We start from the raw sequence: 17,712 nt of genomic DNA, 5'->3' as shown, positions 1-17,712 counted from the left end.
CGTCTGTGATTATGATTAAACCTTCTTTCCTCCAGATGTAGAAGATGCCCCCTTGTCCCCGTCTCAGGCCTCAGAGTAAAAAGATCAGTAGAAAGATCTTTGTACTGTCCCCTCATATACTTGTACATAGTAATAAGATCACCCCTAAGTCTTCTTTTTTCCACAGTAAATAACCCCAAGTGTAATAACCTGTCTTGGTATTGCAGACCCCCCAGTCCTCTAATAACCTTGGTCGCTCTTCTCTGCACCCGCTCTAGTTCAGCTATGTCTTTCTTTTACACCGGAGACCAGAACGGTACACAGTATTCTAAGTGTGGTCGCACTAATGACTTGTATAGAGGTAAAATTAATGCATCCCATTATTTTATTTGCCTTTGCAGCAGCTGCCTGACACTGGCCACTAAACGTGAGCTTGTCGTCCACCAATACACCCAGGTCTTTTTCAGTGACAGTTTTGCCCAGTGTTTTACAATTAAGCATATAATTATACATTTTATTTCCCCTGCCCAAGTGCGTTACCTTACATTTATCCCCATTAAAGCTCATTTGCCATTTATCAGCCCAAGCTTCTAGTTTACATAGATCCTCCTGTAATATAAAATTGTCCTCCTCTGTATTGATTACTCTGCAGAGTTTAGTGTCATCTGCAAATATTGAAATACTACTCTGTATGCCCCCTACGAGGTCATTAATAAATAAGTTAAAAAGAAGCGGGCCCAATACTGACCCCTGTGGTACCCCACTGTTAACTGAGACCCAGTCTGAGTGTTTTCCATTAATAACCACCCTTTGTTTCCTATCACTGAGCCAGTTCTTAACCCACATACATATATTTTCCCCTATCCCCATTGTTCTCATTTTATGTATCAACCTTCTGTGTGGAACCGTATCAAAAGCTTTTGAAAAGTCCATATACACAACATCCACTGCATTTCCTTGGTCCAGTCCAGAACTTGCCTCCTCATAAAAACTGATCAGATTAGTTTGATAGGAACGGTCCCTCGTAAACCCATGTTGATATTGGGTCATGAGGTTATTCTTCTTCAGATACTCTAGTATAGCATCTCTTAGGAAATCCTCCAGGATTTTACCCACAGTAGAGGTTAAGCTTACCAGCCTATAATTTCCAAGTTCAGTTTTTGTCCTCTTTGGCACCACATTTGCTATACGCCAGTCGTGTGGTACAGACCCTGTTATTATGGAATCTTTAAAGATTAAAAATAATGGTCTATCTATGACGTTACTTAATTCCTGCAGTACTCGCGGGTGTATCCCATCCGGGCCTGGGGATTTGTCAACTTTAGTGATTTTTAGACGCCGCCGTACTTCCTGCTGGGTTAAGCAAGTGACATTTACTGGAGAATTTTTGTTATCACTGATCATGTTTTCTGTCATGCGATTTTCTTGTGTAAATACGGTTGAAAAAAAATCATTTAGCATATTGGCTTTTTCCTCATCTTCATCCACCATTTCACCCAGACTATTCTTAAGGGGGCCAACACTATCGGCCTTTTAGCCAGTTTAGGCCAGGGTTTCCATCTCCTAGTCTGTGATAAGGTAAATCTCTGCACCCACAGGAGTCACTAGGGACTGCGGAGTCGAGATATCTAGTCTGTACAGGAACCTGCAGGATCAGTTCCAGTTTTTAGTGTATAACCTATTTTCCCGACTGAGTTGCTACACAGGCATAGCTATAGTAGGAGCTGTTAGAAGCATTCAGGGTGAGCCGCTGTTGAGTGGGGGCGCCATTGCATTATCTTAGGGTGCCAACCTCCACAGTCAGGTAGGGACAGAACAGGGATGTCAGGTTCAGGTATTTGCCCCCCGGGTTTGTTCGCTACGTGTGCGCGTGTGCTTTCATAACAAAGCCAAGCCGTGAGGTAGCAAGGCAAGGCAAGCCAAGCCGTGAGGCAGTAGGCCAAGCCAAGCCATAAGACAGCAGGCCAAGCAAGGTCATGAGGCAGCAGGGCAAGCCTTGAGGTAGCAGGCCAAACCAAGTGGCATGAGGGATTATGCAGCAATCCAAGCCATAAAGCTGCAAGCCAAGCAGAGGCATGAGACAGGACGCCAAGCCAAGCTATGAGGCATGAAACAGTAAGCCAAACCTTAAGCATGAGGCAGTAGGCCATGTGAGGGGAGGGATACCCAGACTGCTGGACTGGTCGTAGTGGAGTTACAGTGGCTTGCGAAAGCATTCACCCCCGCCTCGGCTTTTTACCTATTTTGCTACATCACGACCCCCACCCCCATGCTGTGGGAATGTTTTTTTGGCAGTAAGGACAAGGAAAATGGTCAGAGTTGATGGGAAGATGGATGGTGTGAAATACAGGGATATTCTTGAGCAAAACCTGTTTCAGTCGGTCATTGATTTGAGAATTGGCTGGAGGTTCACCTCCTAACAAGACAATGACCCAAAGCATACTGATAAAGCAACACTCGAGTGGTTTAAGGGGAAACGTTTAAATGTTTTGGAGTGGCCTAGTCAAAGCCCAGACCTTAATCCAATTGAGAATCTGTGGTCAGACTTGAAGATTGCTGTTCACCAGAGGAAACCATCTAACTTGAAGGAGCTGGAGTAATTTTACCTTTAAGAATGGGCAAAAATCCCAGTGGCAAGATGTGGAAAGCTTATCCAAAGTGATTTTAGCTGTAATTGCCACAAAAGGAGGCTCTACAAAGTACTGACTTTAGGGGGGTCAATAGTTATGCACACAGAAGTTTTCAGTTATTTTGTCCTATTCGTTGTTTGCTTCACAACAAAAAGAAAACCATATATTCACAGTTTTAGGCATATTCTTTACATGAACTAATGCAAACCCTAAAAAAAACTGCAAAATTCCAGGGTGTGAGGTAGAAAAACACAAAAAAATGCCAAGGGGGTGGATAATTTCACATGTTTTATAGCTCAACTTGGTTGACATATTTAGAGCAGTTTTGCTGGAGGCCGCTCAGTCACAGGCCCCAGGCTTCTCTATTCAAAGGACAGGAAATCACTGAAGGAGGAATTCGTCTTTTTATTTGCTCTTGGCTTCCTGTCCAGCTTTAGGGCTCGGACCTCCTCTCAATTGAGGTCAAAAATACGATACAAAAAAGGGGGAGGTTTGAAATTTGTGAACATAAATTCCCTTTAAAACATTTTAAAACAATCCGTTCTTTGAAGCCTGTATTTATATATAATACACTTAGAGCCCACATCCTGGACGCTGACCACCGCTATGTAGAAACGTACACAACGCAGAATATATTCCCTGTAGCCTCAGCCTACAAGTCATATGTTGTCGGCTTCCTCATTCTTAACCCGGGCTACGAGACAAATGGGAAGTATCTGTCACAGGAATGAAAAGACGGCTCCACACGTATTGTAACACGTCCACCTGCAGCTTATGTTTAGGGAAACAGAAATCTTTAGTCCTGATCTATGAAAGCCCTCAGATAAAGAACAAGCACACATATTCAGGTATTTTACTAATATCATATATTTGAACTAAAAAAAAAATAATTCAGGAATATTTATCAAGTGCAAATGAAATGTGTAGACGTCCCCTGTATAATAAGGGTTGGAAAGTCACTGCTTGTTCTGCTCCACGCTTGCAATAGTTTTCCCCATTGCTCTATGCCAGTGATGGGGAACATCAGGCCCGTGGGCCATTACAGCTCGCAATGACCTTTTCTCCGGCCCCCTGGCAGATTCCTGGAGACCACAGTGCTTGGACCGTCAGCTGTGTTTTGATGGCCGCTGGCCATTTAATTTCTTCTTGCTGCGTGAGCACATGCACGCAGCAGTCACTACTGAACGTTGAGGGGTCGGCAATGAAAGATTACGTCCTGACACCAGTGCCAGCGACAAGACTTACTATGTGGGCAGAGTTAATGCACAAATTGTGCGGCCGCCGAAGGATTGTAATTAATTATCCAAATGGCCCTTGACAGAAAAAGGATTCCTCACCCCTGCTCAATGCTTTGGAATTACAAAGTGAGAACAACAGCGCCACAATATTTAGTGGACACAAAGTGAACTGCACCTAACCAGTATGAAAATTAATCTTGTACAATAACAACTCTTTACCAACTCTTCCAACAACATGGCGTTCCTCCGGCTGGGTCGTCAAGTCTTCCGATAGTATTTGCCAATTCTGTATTGCTGAAGCACTTAGAAAAGTATGGAAGCTGTAACAGGGGCCCAAATAGAAATAAAAGGTAAGTAGAGACTGATCTGGGAAGAAGTGGATGATTTTCGGACAAGGAAATGCTAATTTCATAAGGATTTCTACATCACCATTGTATGTATTTGATACTGAGCAGGATGTTTAGAGACTTTTCAAGGACAAAGCTGATAAAGAGAAAATCCTCCTTTGACCGACCTTGTAGAATGTCCAATTAATATCATTCATTTAGTTAAGATTCCTCTGCTAGCTTTACTACACGTCTTCCAGGGGCAGAAGAACGATATTGTGCAAGCAGATATTTTGGTATAAGCAACATTAAAGCCATCTTGAGAACATACATCTTCTCCATTGTACTATTTCTTCCCAATGTGCTAAAACAATAATCCCTTCCACGTCTTAACCCAGCAAGTAGGAAGCATGACCTGACGATAAGACGAGGCTGCACGTTATACATTAGTAAGAGGTAAAAAGTGGCACCACCAGCCTATCCGGCAGTCACGTTGTATGTACATGGGTGTGCCAGGCATCTTCTCCACCTGGTCCGACAGGTGGTGCACAGGTAGAGCAGGATCCTCTGTGCAGCCTCAATGGCCACAGGCAACGGATCAGTCGTCAAAGTCCGGGATGTCATCGTAGGAGTAACCTCTGTAGCCCTTAGATGCATAGTATGCAATCCGGAGGTGATAAAAGCCAGGCAGGAAAACCAGGATCCCAATGATCAGCACAGGTATGGCACGCTCATTGCCCTGGAATAACAGAAAACAGGATCAGAATTGTCAGCGTCACCACCGTCTAACCTCCTAGTTATGGTTTAAAAATTCAAGCCTGACTGCATGTGAAGGGGTCTACATTGGGGTCTCTGTAGACACTCGGTTTCCAAAGGTTTCTAGATACAGGAGTAGTGTAGCACCTTCCATTAACGCATCGGGGATTGAAAGACGCTGCTGGATGCCGGACAGGACAGTCACATGACAGCTATCAAGCACATGTCCTATCTAACTAATAGGATACATGCACAGTTCCTGCCAAGTTTTTAATGGTGTCAGAGCAGCTCCTGGTGGCTCAGTGGTTAGCACCATTGCTTTGCAGCGTTGGGATCCTGGGTTCAAATCCCACGAAGGACAACATCTGCAAGGAGTTTGTATGTTCTCCCCGTGTTTGTGTGGGTTTCCTCTGGGTTCTCCAGTTTCTTCCCACATTCAAAGACATACTGATAGGGAATGTAGATACTGAGCCCCAATGGGCGGAGGGATAATCATGTCTGTAAAGCGCTGCAGAGATTAATGCTGCTATATAAGCAAAATCAATTAAAGAAGTTGCCCATTACTTTTCATTGATGCACTATCCATAGGATAGGGCATGAATGTTTCATCGGCCGGGGTCCTGCACTTGGCACCCCCGCTCACTGATCAGCTGTTTTCGGTGACGGCGGCCAGTAGTAGGTACTTGTGGTGCTTGGACGTCTAGCTGTAGTGGATGTCGCGGGACACTGCACATCCACCTCCTTTGAAATGAATAGGAGACGGATGTGCAGTACCCCGTGGCAGCCACTAAAGCTAGACTGCCAAGCTCAGGAAGTAAGCACTTCGGGCCAGTGGCCGCCGACACCGGTAACAGCTGATCGGCGGGGGTGACGGGTGCGGGAAACCAGCTGATCAAACATTGATGCCCTATCCTATGGATAGGATAGGGCATCAATGAAAAAGTATTGGGCAACTTCTTTAATAAACTTTCACACTGAGCATGAAGCAGTGTATGTTAGCGTCTGATATGGAAATTAGACACATTGCAGAACCCCTTTAATTGAGAGTGGTGTACAATTTGGTACCCTCCACGAAAGCCTTTTACACAAGCCGACAATCGGCATAATCATTAAAAAGCAAATCACCAGACAAATGAGCAAAACGGTCCTTCATCAGGTGATGGCATCGGAAATAAAACCATTGTTATCAGCAGCACGTTGCCCTGTATATACAGTCATATGAAAAAGTTTGGGCACCCCTATTAATCTTAAGCTTAATGTTTTATAAAAATTGGTGTTTTTGCAACTGCTATTTCAGTTTGATATATGTAATAACTGTTGGACACAGTAATGTTTCTGCCTTGAATTGAGGTTTATTGTACTAACAGAAAATGTGCAATCTGCATTCAAACAAAATTTGACAGGTGCATAAGTATGGGCACCCTTATCATTTTCTTGTTTTAAATACTCCTACCTACTTTTTACTGACTTACTAAAGCACTTTTTTTGGTTTTGTAATCTCATTGAGCTTTGAACTTCATAGCCAGGTGTATGCAATCATGAGAAAAGCTACTTAAAGTGGCCACTTGCAAGTTGTTCTCCTGTTTGAATCGCCTCTGAAGAGTGGCATCATGGACTCCTCAAAACAACTGTCAAATGATCTGAAAACAAAGATTATTCAACATAGTTGTTCAGGGGAAGGATACAAAAAGCTGTCTCAGAGATTTAACCTGTCAGTTTCCACTGTGAGGAACATAGTAAGGAAATGGAAGAACACAGGGACAGTTCTTGTTAAGGCCAGAAGTGGCAGGCCAAGAAAAACATCAGAAAGGCAGAGTAGAAGAATGGTGAGATCAGTCAAGGACAATCCTCAGACCACCTCCAGAGAGCTGCAGCATCAACTTGCTGCAGATGGTGTCACTGTGCATCGGTCAACTATACAACGCACTTTGCACAAGGAGAAGCTGTATGGGAGAGTGATGCGAAAGAAGCCGTTTCTGCAAGCACGCCACAAACAGAGTCGGCTGAGATATGCAAAAGCACATTTGGAGAAGCCAATTTCTTTTTGGAAGAAGGTCCTGTGGACTGATGAAACCAAGATTGAGTTGTTTGGTCATAAAAAAAGGCGTTATGCATGGTGGCAAAAAAACATAGCATTCCAAAAAAAACACTTGCTACCCACAGTAAAATTTGGTGGAGGTTCCATCATGCTTTGGGGCTGTGTGGCCAATGCCAGCACTGGGAATCTTGTTAAAGTTGAGGGACGCATGGATTCCACTCAGTATCAGCAGATTCTTGACAATAATGTTCAAGAATCAGTGATAAAGTTGAAGTTACGCAGGGGATGGATCTTTCAGCAAGACAATGATCCAAAACACCGCTCCAAATCTACTCAGGCATTCATGCAGAGGAACAATTACAATGTTCTGGAAAGGCCATCCCAGTCCCCAGACCTGAATATCATTGAACATCTGTGGGATCATTTGAAGAGGGCTGTCCATGCTCGGCGACCATCAAACTTAACTCTACTGGAATTGTTTTGTAAAGAGGAATGGTCAAAAATACCTTCATCCAGGATCCAGGAACTCATTAAAAGCTACAGGAAGCGACTAGAGGCTGTTATTTTTGCAAAAGGAGGATCTACTAAATATTAATGTCACTTTTCTGGTGAGGTGCCCATACTTATGCACCTGTGAAATTTTGTTTGAATGCAGATTGCACATTTTCTGTTAGTACAATAAACCTCATTTCAAGGCAGAAACATTACTGTGTCCAACAGTTATTACATAGATCAAACTGAAATAGCTGTTGCAAAAACACCAATTTTTATAAAACATTAAGCTTAAGATTAATAGGGGTGCCCAAACTTTTTCATATGACTGTATAAGAAGTGCAGATAATGATGGTATTGTAATCGTATTACTGACTGTTCTGTGCGCAATACAATGCTGGTCAGGGGGTCTTCACATCGCATTAAAGACAGCCGATCAGCTTGTATATAGCGTGTATATAGCTGACCAGCGATAGTTTATCAGCCGCAATTGGCAGGTGTAAATGCATCTTAGGCCAAGTTCACACGTTCAGTATTTGGTCAGTATTCTACATCAGTATTTGTAAGTCAAAACCAGGAGTGGAACAATCAGAGGAAAAGTATAATAGAAACACGTCACCACTTCTGTATTTATCACCCACTCCTGGTTTTGGCTTACAAATACTGAGGTAAAATACTCACCAAATACTGAACGTGTCCTTAAGGGAAGATTCAGACAATCATATAACTCGGACGGGGATCGTAATGCAATGGTCGGACTGGATGGCGGCTTTCCCGACCCGAGCGCATGTATTTCTATGCAGAGGTCACGCTCGGTTGGGTAGAGCGCATGCCAGTCCGAGCATTGCATTATGATCCTTGTCTGAGTTATTCGGCCGTCTGAATCTTCCCTAAGGCTGAAGGAAGACTACAAAGAGGTCCAAGCATCTAAGTGCATTACACAGATAGTCCACTGATTTCCATAGGCAGTGTGTAATGCTTTACTTCCCCTGTGGTGGCGCTGCAGGTTCTTCCACAGATTGCAGCTGACTGCTAGGGATCAAAACAGCAGAACAATCTGTGATTACTGTATCACAGGAAGAGGTTCTCTGTAGTGGCGGCCCTGTTACATGTAGCACATACAACACAGGATCCACCATCAGCAATAGCTGTGACTGAGCTCAATGGAAAGGGGCTGTCAAAGAAGCTGTCCACTACTTGGACAACTCCTTGTCATCCCCCACGCTTGGCCCCGATAAAATAAAAAAGCCTATACTCCCCTCCCGAGCTGGTGCCGTTCCAGCGGTATCAGCACTCACGGTTTCGGGGCTCTTGTGCTGTTGTGACACGTGACCCCGGCACCCAATCAGCGAAGACATCACCGTCCCCGCTTCCTGTCGAATTGAACAAGAAGAGGAAGTCAGATAAGCTACAGCCCGGACTTCCTCATGTTCGATTTGCTGGAAGGCGGGGACAGTGACGCCAGCGCTGTTTGGCAGAACAACCGTATGGGAGCCCTGGGACCGCGAGTGCTGTCACCGCTGGAACGGGGCCGGCAAGGGAGGTGAGTATACGTTTTTTTATTTTATCGGGGCCAAACACTTAGATGAACAAGGGGTTGTCCTAATAGTGGACAACCCCTTTAATTAAAGGAGTTGTCCACTACTTTCACATTGATGCCCTATCCGTAGAATACAGCATCAATGTATGATTGGCCGGGGTCCCGCATGCAGCACCCCCGACAGCCAGAAGTCCTTACCTGCACTGCTTGGCCGTAAAGTTGCAGTGGCCGGCGCTTGTTATTGCACATCCGCCTCCTATTCAATTCAATGGGAGGTGGATGTGCAGTACCCCGCAGCGGCCACTACAGATAGACGGCCAAGCACCGCAGGTAAGGACTTCCAGTCGCGGCACCGATGACAGCTGATCGTCGGGAAATGTGAAAGTAGTGGACAACTCCTTTAATGGGTTGGCCATAGCTTCTTTTTTGCATGTAAATGCATCTATTTGAGGCTAAATCATTTTGCAATTGGGTTTCATTACAAATTTTGCAGTCTGGCTTTTAATCCACTATTTTCTTTTGCTGCACAGTCAACTTTGATGTGGTCTGTTAACATAAATTATCAAATGGAGGAGTTCAGAAAAGAGAGTTACAAGCTCCCATTATTCAATGTGAATGAGCTCGCTAACAGATTCTCAATTTAAAAAGGTTGTCCACTTCTAGGACGACCCCTTCTCAATCAGAATGTTTGCTCCCGTTAAAATAAAAACAGCCCTGCGCCCAATCCGTGCCGGCATGACTGTCCTCGCCTTCAGATGAATAGATAATTAAGACTTCAGGGCTGCGGCTGCCCTCTCACCTCCTCTTGATTACTTATACATCCGAAGATGGGGACAGAGGCTGTCGAAGGTAAATTTTGTAAAATTTTTAATGAAACCCAATTACAAGTCATTTTTAGGCCCAAATACATATATTTACATTAAAAAGATAAGTTGTCCCCAAAGGTGGACAACCCCTATAAGAGAGCTTACTGAAAGAAGCCCTCCCATGAACATTTCTTCCTTTAAATCTGTGTATATAGTGTAGTGTAGTGTCAGTGTATTAATATACTCACCTACCACCATCTTCAGCGCCGATCTTCTCCTCTTCTCAGTGATGTCACCACTCTGCAGACTCTCTAGGACACGCTGTGCTCCGCGTGACCCGGAAGAGGCTTTTTTAGTGTAAGTCTATGAAGTGTCAGTACAAGGCTGTATAGACTTACATTGTAAAAGAGACTTCTGGGTCACACAGAGCATAGTGTGACCCGAGAGTCTGAAGAGCGGTGACGTCACTGAGAAGAGGAGCAAAACGGCGCTGGATCACAGAGGAGGTGGAGGTAAGTGAGTATATTAAAACACTAACACTACAGCACATAAACAAGTTAAGTGAAATGCCAATTCTTTAATGCCCAGGAATTTTTTTTCATAAAAGGGGCTTTTAAACATTTTAATATTAATAACCTATCTCCAAGATAAATGATTGATATCTGCTCAGTGGGGGTCTGACTATTTCTACTGACTTAGGAACAGGCCGTAAATGGTACTGCTGCTCTCTCCCTATCAGAAGACTTGGAGAACAGTGCAATATTCAGGGCTGTGCTAGTTCTTGAGACCCCTTCAGCCAGCTGATCTGTGGGGGTTCCCGGGATATGGACCCATGCAGAGTCAACATAAAGATGATTGAGAGACAACTTACCCCACTGCCAATGTGCCCAGTAAGCAGGAGAGACCCGATCACAATCAACAAAGTGCCAATTAAGAACAGAATGGTGGCCAAAGCAATGGCTTTGTATGGAATTTTTGGAGGGCTTCTCTTAAACTGTAAAAAAAAATAAAAATTGTGTTTAGTAATCACGGACCCTCTGCCCTGGTAATCTTACAGATCAGAACAAGCGGGAGATGCATGACAGTCATTGGCGTTATCACACTACTGGAGTTGTCATCATAAGTCAGACAGGGGAATCGGGTTGTCCTGTATCGTTCCCCTCAGTGCTCCCTATGACTGTACAGCTTCCAAGTCTTCTCAGCCACAGCTTCTATCTGAATTTGTCTGTAGATTTCGCTGTTTATCTTGGCTAATGGCTGGTTTTTCTTGGCACTGGTAATATTTCTACTTGTCTGTAGCCGTATTGTACATAATTAGCCGCTTGCGCCATCTAGTGGTAATAGGGTAGCACTACAATCAAAATGACGTGGGAGGATGAAGACCTGAGAGACTGGACAGGCTGAGGCCTCTCCTACCACTCATTTTCCCCCAAAAAATAGAGGGGCTACTTCCAACATGTCGATCCTTGTGTCCCCCAATGTTAGGAGAGAATATGGCTAAGATCTGTGAACCTGTTAGAAATTGAAGGGATCGACCAAGAAATATCGGATATGAATGGTCAGCTACCTGGTGACGTCCACTGGAGTAACATCTATACAACCAAAGATACCTTACACCTGTGGGCGATACGGGATTGTGCTAAATAATGGAAAATTTTTATTAATTATTGCAATAAAAAAGGGGATAATATGGAGGGGACAAATTTATTATATCTTTGTGCGTACAATAAATCATATCAGCTATAAAATGTGACACCTCAGTAAGGGATCACATCATTTCATTCATGATTGCTGAGGGACCGACCTCTGGGACACCCCACTAATCCTGCTGCTCTCACTTCATCCAGATGTCAGTTACGTCTGTGGGAGAGTGAATCCATCGCTGATTGGCCGCAGGGATCGTGTGACATAATGTCAAGTGATCCCTGCAAGAGTCAGTGTCCACACTGCTGCAACGGCGCGGGCACAGGAGGTGAGAATACGTGTTAATAATTGACAAGGGGGACACATCGGGATTGAGAAGGGGTTGTCCGAGTAGTGGACAATCCCTTTATTCTTGTTATTTGTGGGGGTCTCAGAGCAATGTACCATCATTTAGTAAGATGAGATAACCCTTTACAGAGGCTTGGTGACAATAATGTGATGATTAGTTGTGTAGTCTCTTACCTGAAGGTCAATGTAACCGTCATCGGTATCGGAAAGCTTGGAGTACTTCACCTTGCTGTTCGGCATGGTGGCAGCATTGCTGCGTGAGGGCATCATAGCATATATCGCTTGGTAGACACCAAAGAGAACCTAAATGCTAAGAAAACATGAAGACAAAATATATGTAACAACTCATCTCTTGTTAAGAGGAGTTGAGAAAATGGAGGATGCTCCATCCGATGCTGGATGTACGAAGCTTTTCTTTAAAGGGGGTATTCCCATCTCCAAGATTCTATCCCAGTATGTAGTAGGTGTAATAATAATACTATTAGCAAATACCTCCAATTAGAAATGTAGTTCTTCTGATTCACTGTCTCTTTCCTCAGGTGCAGGCCCTTAGGTATCCATGGTTATGACCACTAGATAACTTGCTATATCAGTGGTGGTAACCATGGATATCTAAAGTCCTGCAATGCCTGCACATGAGGAAAGAGACATAGAGAATCAGAAGAACTATACTACATTTCAAATTGGAGGCATTTGCTAATAGTATTATTATTACACCTACTACATATTGGGATAGGATCTTGGAGATGAGAATACGTATGACATCACTATCGGCGTTTAACACTTTGTCCTCATGCCCTGCTACCACATATGGACTCCAGGGCCAGAGTGAAGAGCTGCTGTGGCTGACCCCGTGTGCCCAGGCATTGCACCAAGAATGATCAGCATGTAATGTGCAGGATCTTCCAAGGTGCAGGAGGCTAAAATGTTGCGTCCTGTGATCACCATTGGTCTGTCGTTATTAACCATTGGGTATCAGGTGATGGCGGCCGTGGGCTCTGAGAGATGTATAAATGATTTGTTTAGAAAGTCAAGCAGCATAGACGATTTCTTACACTGTCTAACCAGAGATACACCAAAGTGTACAATGCCCTGTAATTTTGCCCACACAGGGTCCGCGCTGAAGATGAATATATTCAGTGCCAAGGACACAATACAAAGCTGAACAAGTGCAGCACTGAGCCGTATTACAGCTGGAATCTCAGAGCCTTTAGGCTATGTTCACACGTGTTTTTTTAATGCAATTTTTCAGCTGCGTTTTACACTACCAGCAAAGTCAACAAGATTTCGGAAATCTCATGCACACACATTGTTTTGTTTTTCCTGACTGATTTGGAAAACTGCTGCGTTTTTGCAAACTGCAGCATATCACTTCTTTCAGCGTTTTTGCAGCGTGTTTTCGCACATAGAAAGCAATGGGTAAGTGCAAAAACGCAGCAAAAAACGCAGGTATCAGGTTTTGCTGCATTTTTGGTGCCAAAACTTGAGGAAGTTGAATTAGGTTATTTTTTTCTGCACTAAACTTTATCAGCATGCACAAGAGACAAAATGATTACGGACAAAACTGCAGTAAAAAAAAACGCAGCAAAAACTCAAGTAAAACCTGCTTTTTTGATGCTGCTTCTTTACTGCCAAGAAAGCAGGTTGCCTGAGGGGGAAAAACGCATTAAAAACGCAACGTGTGAACATAACCTTACGGTGCAGGATAGAATGCAGATTTTTCCAGCAGAACGTCTGTTACGTACTATAGCAGCTCCATTGTGGATGACATTGTAACATATCTAGCCACACGCTGCATAAGAATCAGAAACAGAACTGTGGTGCAGATTGTCAAGAATATCAATGTATGGGATCGTACCCCTTTGTAATTAAGCTTATAGCTGTTGTGCAAAGAAATTGGCAACAAAAACAACAGGATTTGGTGCAATTCTCGCTGCTGCGACTATTCAGTAACTTTCATTCATTAGTTCGTTCATTGAGTGTTTATTGTGTTTTTGATGCTGCGTTTTTTTTTATCTCTTGTTGTTGTGTCAAGCTGCTTTGTGTTTGATACTTCCAGGTATTTGGCTTTGGTAATAATTTATTGATACAGTCATGTGCGGATTACATGAGTTTTTTTGTGTGTTTCCATCATGGAAATGCATGAGCATTTTTTACCTGTGAATTTTCTGCATCTAGTACAAGTCTATGGGGAAAATGTGTGCCCCGCCTAGTAGTAAAGTGGTTGTCTACCCTCAGAGACATTTTTTTTTACTTAAACGAACGCAATTGGGGCTGAAAATCATTATTACAATTGTGATTCTCACTTTTCCTCAATGGTCTGATGGGGAGTTTTTATCTCTTATCCGTTCTTTTCTCCTCAGATGATTTCTGACACCAAAGTTGAATGTGCAGATAACCAACGAGCCAAACTGAGACTTTTTTTTTCCTTTTTTTTTTTACGAAACCCAACTGCCAAAATTAATTTAGTCCTGAATATATGCATTTAAGAAAAAAAAATATCCCCAAAGGTGAACAACCCCTTTAAATAGCAGCCATTTAATTCAAAAGACAAATATCTCATACTTGAGCAAGGGGACAGGCAGTTTGCAATTGCCCCCCTGGCTACTGGAATGGAAAAGCCCCTTTAAAATAGAGAAACAGGAGAGAGGGTTAGGGAGCGGCAACGTTAAATCCAAACAGGGTGAAGATAACCCACTGAAGGGTGCCAGTCCCGCTGGTGAGCACAGCCATATGAAGAACAAGAAAAGGAGAAAATTGGCAGTCCAACGGGTAAAATATGAAAAAACTCTACTGGATCATTTAAAAATAGGGAAAAATGTAAAATTCTTAAGCGTTTCTGGCGCTAGGGTTGTGCCCTTAGCCATAGCACTATGGCTAAGGGCACAACCTTAGCGCCAGAAAAGCGTAAGAATTCAATATTTTTCCAAATTTTTAAATGATCCAATAGTTTTTTCATATTTTACCTGTTGGACTGCCAATTTTCTCCTTTTCTTTTTCCCATTAAAATGGTCTTTCTATCCCATAAAATTATGGCATATCACTAGGATATATCATTACGTCATGACCTATGGGGTCACTCTTGGGCTCTGCGTCCAGGCTGTGCAAAGAACTGCACCATGGCCAATTCAATGGGGCTGCAGTGCTGCGCACAGATGGGAGGTCAGGGGGTGGTGCTGCGCACAGACGGGCGGTCAGGGGGTGGTGCTGCGCACAGACGGGCGGTCAGGGGGTGGTGCTGCGCACAGACGGGCGGTCAGGGGGTGGTGCTGCGCACAGACAGGTGGTCAGGGGGTGGTGCTGCGCACAGACGGCCGGTCAGGGGGTGGTGCTGCGCACAGACGGCCGGTCAGGGGGTGGTGCTGCGCAAAGACGGCCGGTCAGGGGGTGGTGCTGCGCACAGACGGCCGGTCAGGGGGGTGGTGCTGCGCACAGACGGCCGGTCAGGGGGGTGGTGCTGCGCACAGACGGCCGGTCAGGGGGGTGGTGCTGCGCACAGACGGCCGGTCAGGGGGGTGGTGCTGCGCACAGACGGGCGGTCAGGGGGGTGGTGCTGCGCACAGACGGGCGGTCAGGGGGGTGGTGCTGCGCACAGACGGGCGGTCAGGGGGTGGTGCTGCGCACAGACGGGCGGTCAGGGGGTGGTGCTGCGCACAGACGGGCGGTCAGGGGGTGGTGCTGCGCACAGACGGGCGGTCAGGGGGTGGTGCTGCGCACAGACGGGCGGTCAGGGGGTGGTGGTGCTATGCAAGGGGGAATTAGAGGGAGACACCGCTTCACCTTCCTCCTTAGAATCTTTGGGGTCTCAGATGTCAGACCTAGCTGTCATACAGTAACAGCCTAGCCCGGCAGTGTACATCACTTTTTAGCCTCCTCATCACACATGCAGCAGTCAGGCGTGGAGGACTAGACCTGCTATGTACAGATGTGCGATACAGCTGTGATCAATAGGATTTACTGGTCGCCCTGACCGCTACAAGAATGGCTGATAACAGAGAACAATAGCCGGCAATGACCAGAGATGTTATTAGGCCCCTTGCCTGTACCACCAGTAGGTAGCATTGCCCCCGGGCACTGAGGTGTGGGCTGCAGGCACTGACATGGCTCCTCCATAGACCGCACTGTACAGGCAGGTGACTACGGAGCCCCGCAGAGGACACACAGGCCGGGCTCAGTGCTGCTCTCCCACAATCCAATCTACCTGATTCGTGAGACCATAGTGCGGCTGCAAACCTCCGGGTTATAGTGCTGTGACAGGAAGTGACGTCATCAGTCACGTGTGTATGAGGAGCTGCTGGGATTGGTGCAGAGTCGAACTTGGATTTTCTGTGTCTGTCAGTTTCACTAAGCTTTATTAGCAGCTTTATTAGTATGCACAGTGCAGATATGGTGCACAGGAGCCGCGCATTCTCGCCATTGTCCCACAGCATCACCCTGGCGTTCCTTTTGCCAAGGAACAAAATATTTTTGAAAGGGGTTTTCCGCTCTAAAATGACAACTCTGCAGCCAGACTATGTGATGCGCCGCGTGCTCTGAGGAGTCGCTGGTGTCAGGGCCGGGAACGACAGTCACGTGACTGCAATAATGTGCTATGCTTACTCCTGGCGACTAGACTGCTACTGCGGCGCTCAGTACAGGTGAGGCCGAGAACAGTCTATAGTGGGGTTCTGCCCGGGAATATGCATAGTGCATAACTGCAGTCACGTGACCGCCAGTCCTGACCCCGGAGAATCCTCACAGAGCGCGGTGCGTCACATAGAGAGACTACTGACGTCATTCTGCACTGGACAAACCCTTTAAGTCCTCAATCTACACAGAACATGGCAGTGTTATTGCACAGGAAATACGTCACTAGGGTCCAATAAGTTATAAATTAACCCATAAGTATTTAATGGGAACTTATCACTTTTTTTTTTTTACATCTCTTGAACTCTTCCCATCACATTTTATAGTGAGCAGGTGGGGTTCCTACAATCCTTTTATACCCCCATAGGTGCCCTGCATAACTCCGAAAAATTCCTGTGCTGCAGGCAAATTGCACAAAGAGACAGAGTCGCTGGACCGCGCCCATCAGCGCCTCAATGCCGGCAAACACTATTTGATGGGCAAAGTTAATAAGGGGAAAATCCTGTGACAAGATCCCTTTAAACTCTTAGTGACGGAGCTAATTTTGACCTTACAGAAGTTCTCCACTACTGGAACAACCCCTAAACTAAATGTTTGGCCCCCATAAAATAATAAAGCCTCTCGTGCTGGCGGCACTATCGGTCCCGGAGCTCTCATTCGGTTGTTGTGACACATGAGCCCGACGCCCCATAAAGCGCTGGTGTCATTGGCCCTGCCTCCCATTAAATTGAGCAAGAAGAGGAAGTCAGATCAGCAGCAGTCCTGACTTCCTCTTCATGTTCGATTTGTCCGAAGGCGGGGAGAGGGACTGTGATTGAGCACCAGGGTCACGTGTCACAACAACCGCACGAGTGCCGACACCGCTGGAACGGTGTCAGCACGGAAGGTGAGTATAAGCTTTTAATTTTATTGGGGCCCAACATTTAGATCAAGAAGGGGTTGTCCCAATATTGGACAACCCCTTTAATGACCAGGCCAAATTTTACAATTCTGACCACTGTCACTACTCTGGAACGCTTAAACATATTGCACAGATTCTGAGATAGTTTTTTCGTGACATATTATCCTTCATGATAGTGGTAAATTTTGGTCAATATGATTTGCGTTTATATATGAAAAGTTTGAAAGTTTGACAAAAAAATGTGAAAATTTTGCTAATTTTAAACTTCAAATTTTTCTGCCCTTAGATCAGAGAGATATGCAACACAAAATAATTATTAAATAACATTTTCCACATGTCTAATTTACATCTGCATCATTTCTTAAACATATTTTTTTTTGTTAGGATG

General features: G+C 44.9%; 1 protein-coding gene across 1 annotated transcript; it reads right to left on the bottom strand.

The window, feature by feature from the left end:
• Positions 1 to 3,458: 3,458 nt before the first annotated feature.
• On the bottom strand, positions 3,459 to 16,133 carry TMEM230 (transmembrane protein 230). The gene is made up of 4 exons (XM_073653650.1): positions 15,999 to 16,133; positions 11,972 to 12,107; positions 10,677 to 10,799; positions 3,459 to 4,912 (listed from the first exon to the last, which is right to left on the bottom strand). Exons 2-4 carry the CDS (start codon positions 12,065 to 12,067, stop codon positions 4,772 to 4,774), a joined length of 360 nt encoding a protein of 119 aa, XP_073509751.1. The 5' UTR covers positions 12,068 to 12,107; positions 15,999 to 16,133; the 3' UTR covers positions 3,459 to 4,771.
• Between the last annotated feature and the right edge of the window lie 1,579 nt (positions 16,134 to 17,712).

This window comes from Phyllobates terribilis, unplaced genomic scaffold (assembly GCF_046119375.1).
Source record: "Phyllobates terribilis strain yellow unplaced genomic scaffold, ASM4611937v1 Scaffold_11__3_contigs__length_659146591, whole genome shotgun sequence".
In the NCBI taxonomy this organism is placed as follows: Eukaryota; Metazoa; Chordata; class Amphibia; order Anura; family Dendrobatidae; genus Phyllobates; species Phyllobates terribilis.
The sequence above is the reverse complement of the archived record's forward strand: the minus strand, read 5'-3'. Positions and strand labels throughout refer to the sequence as shown.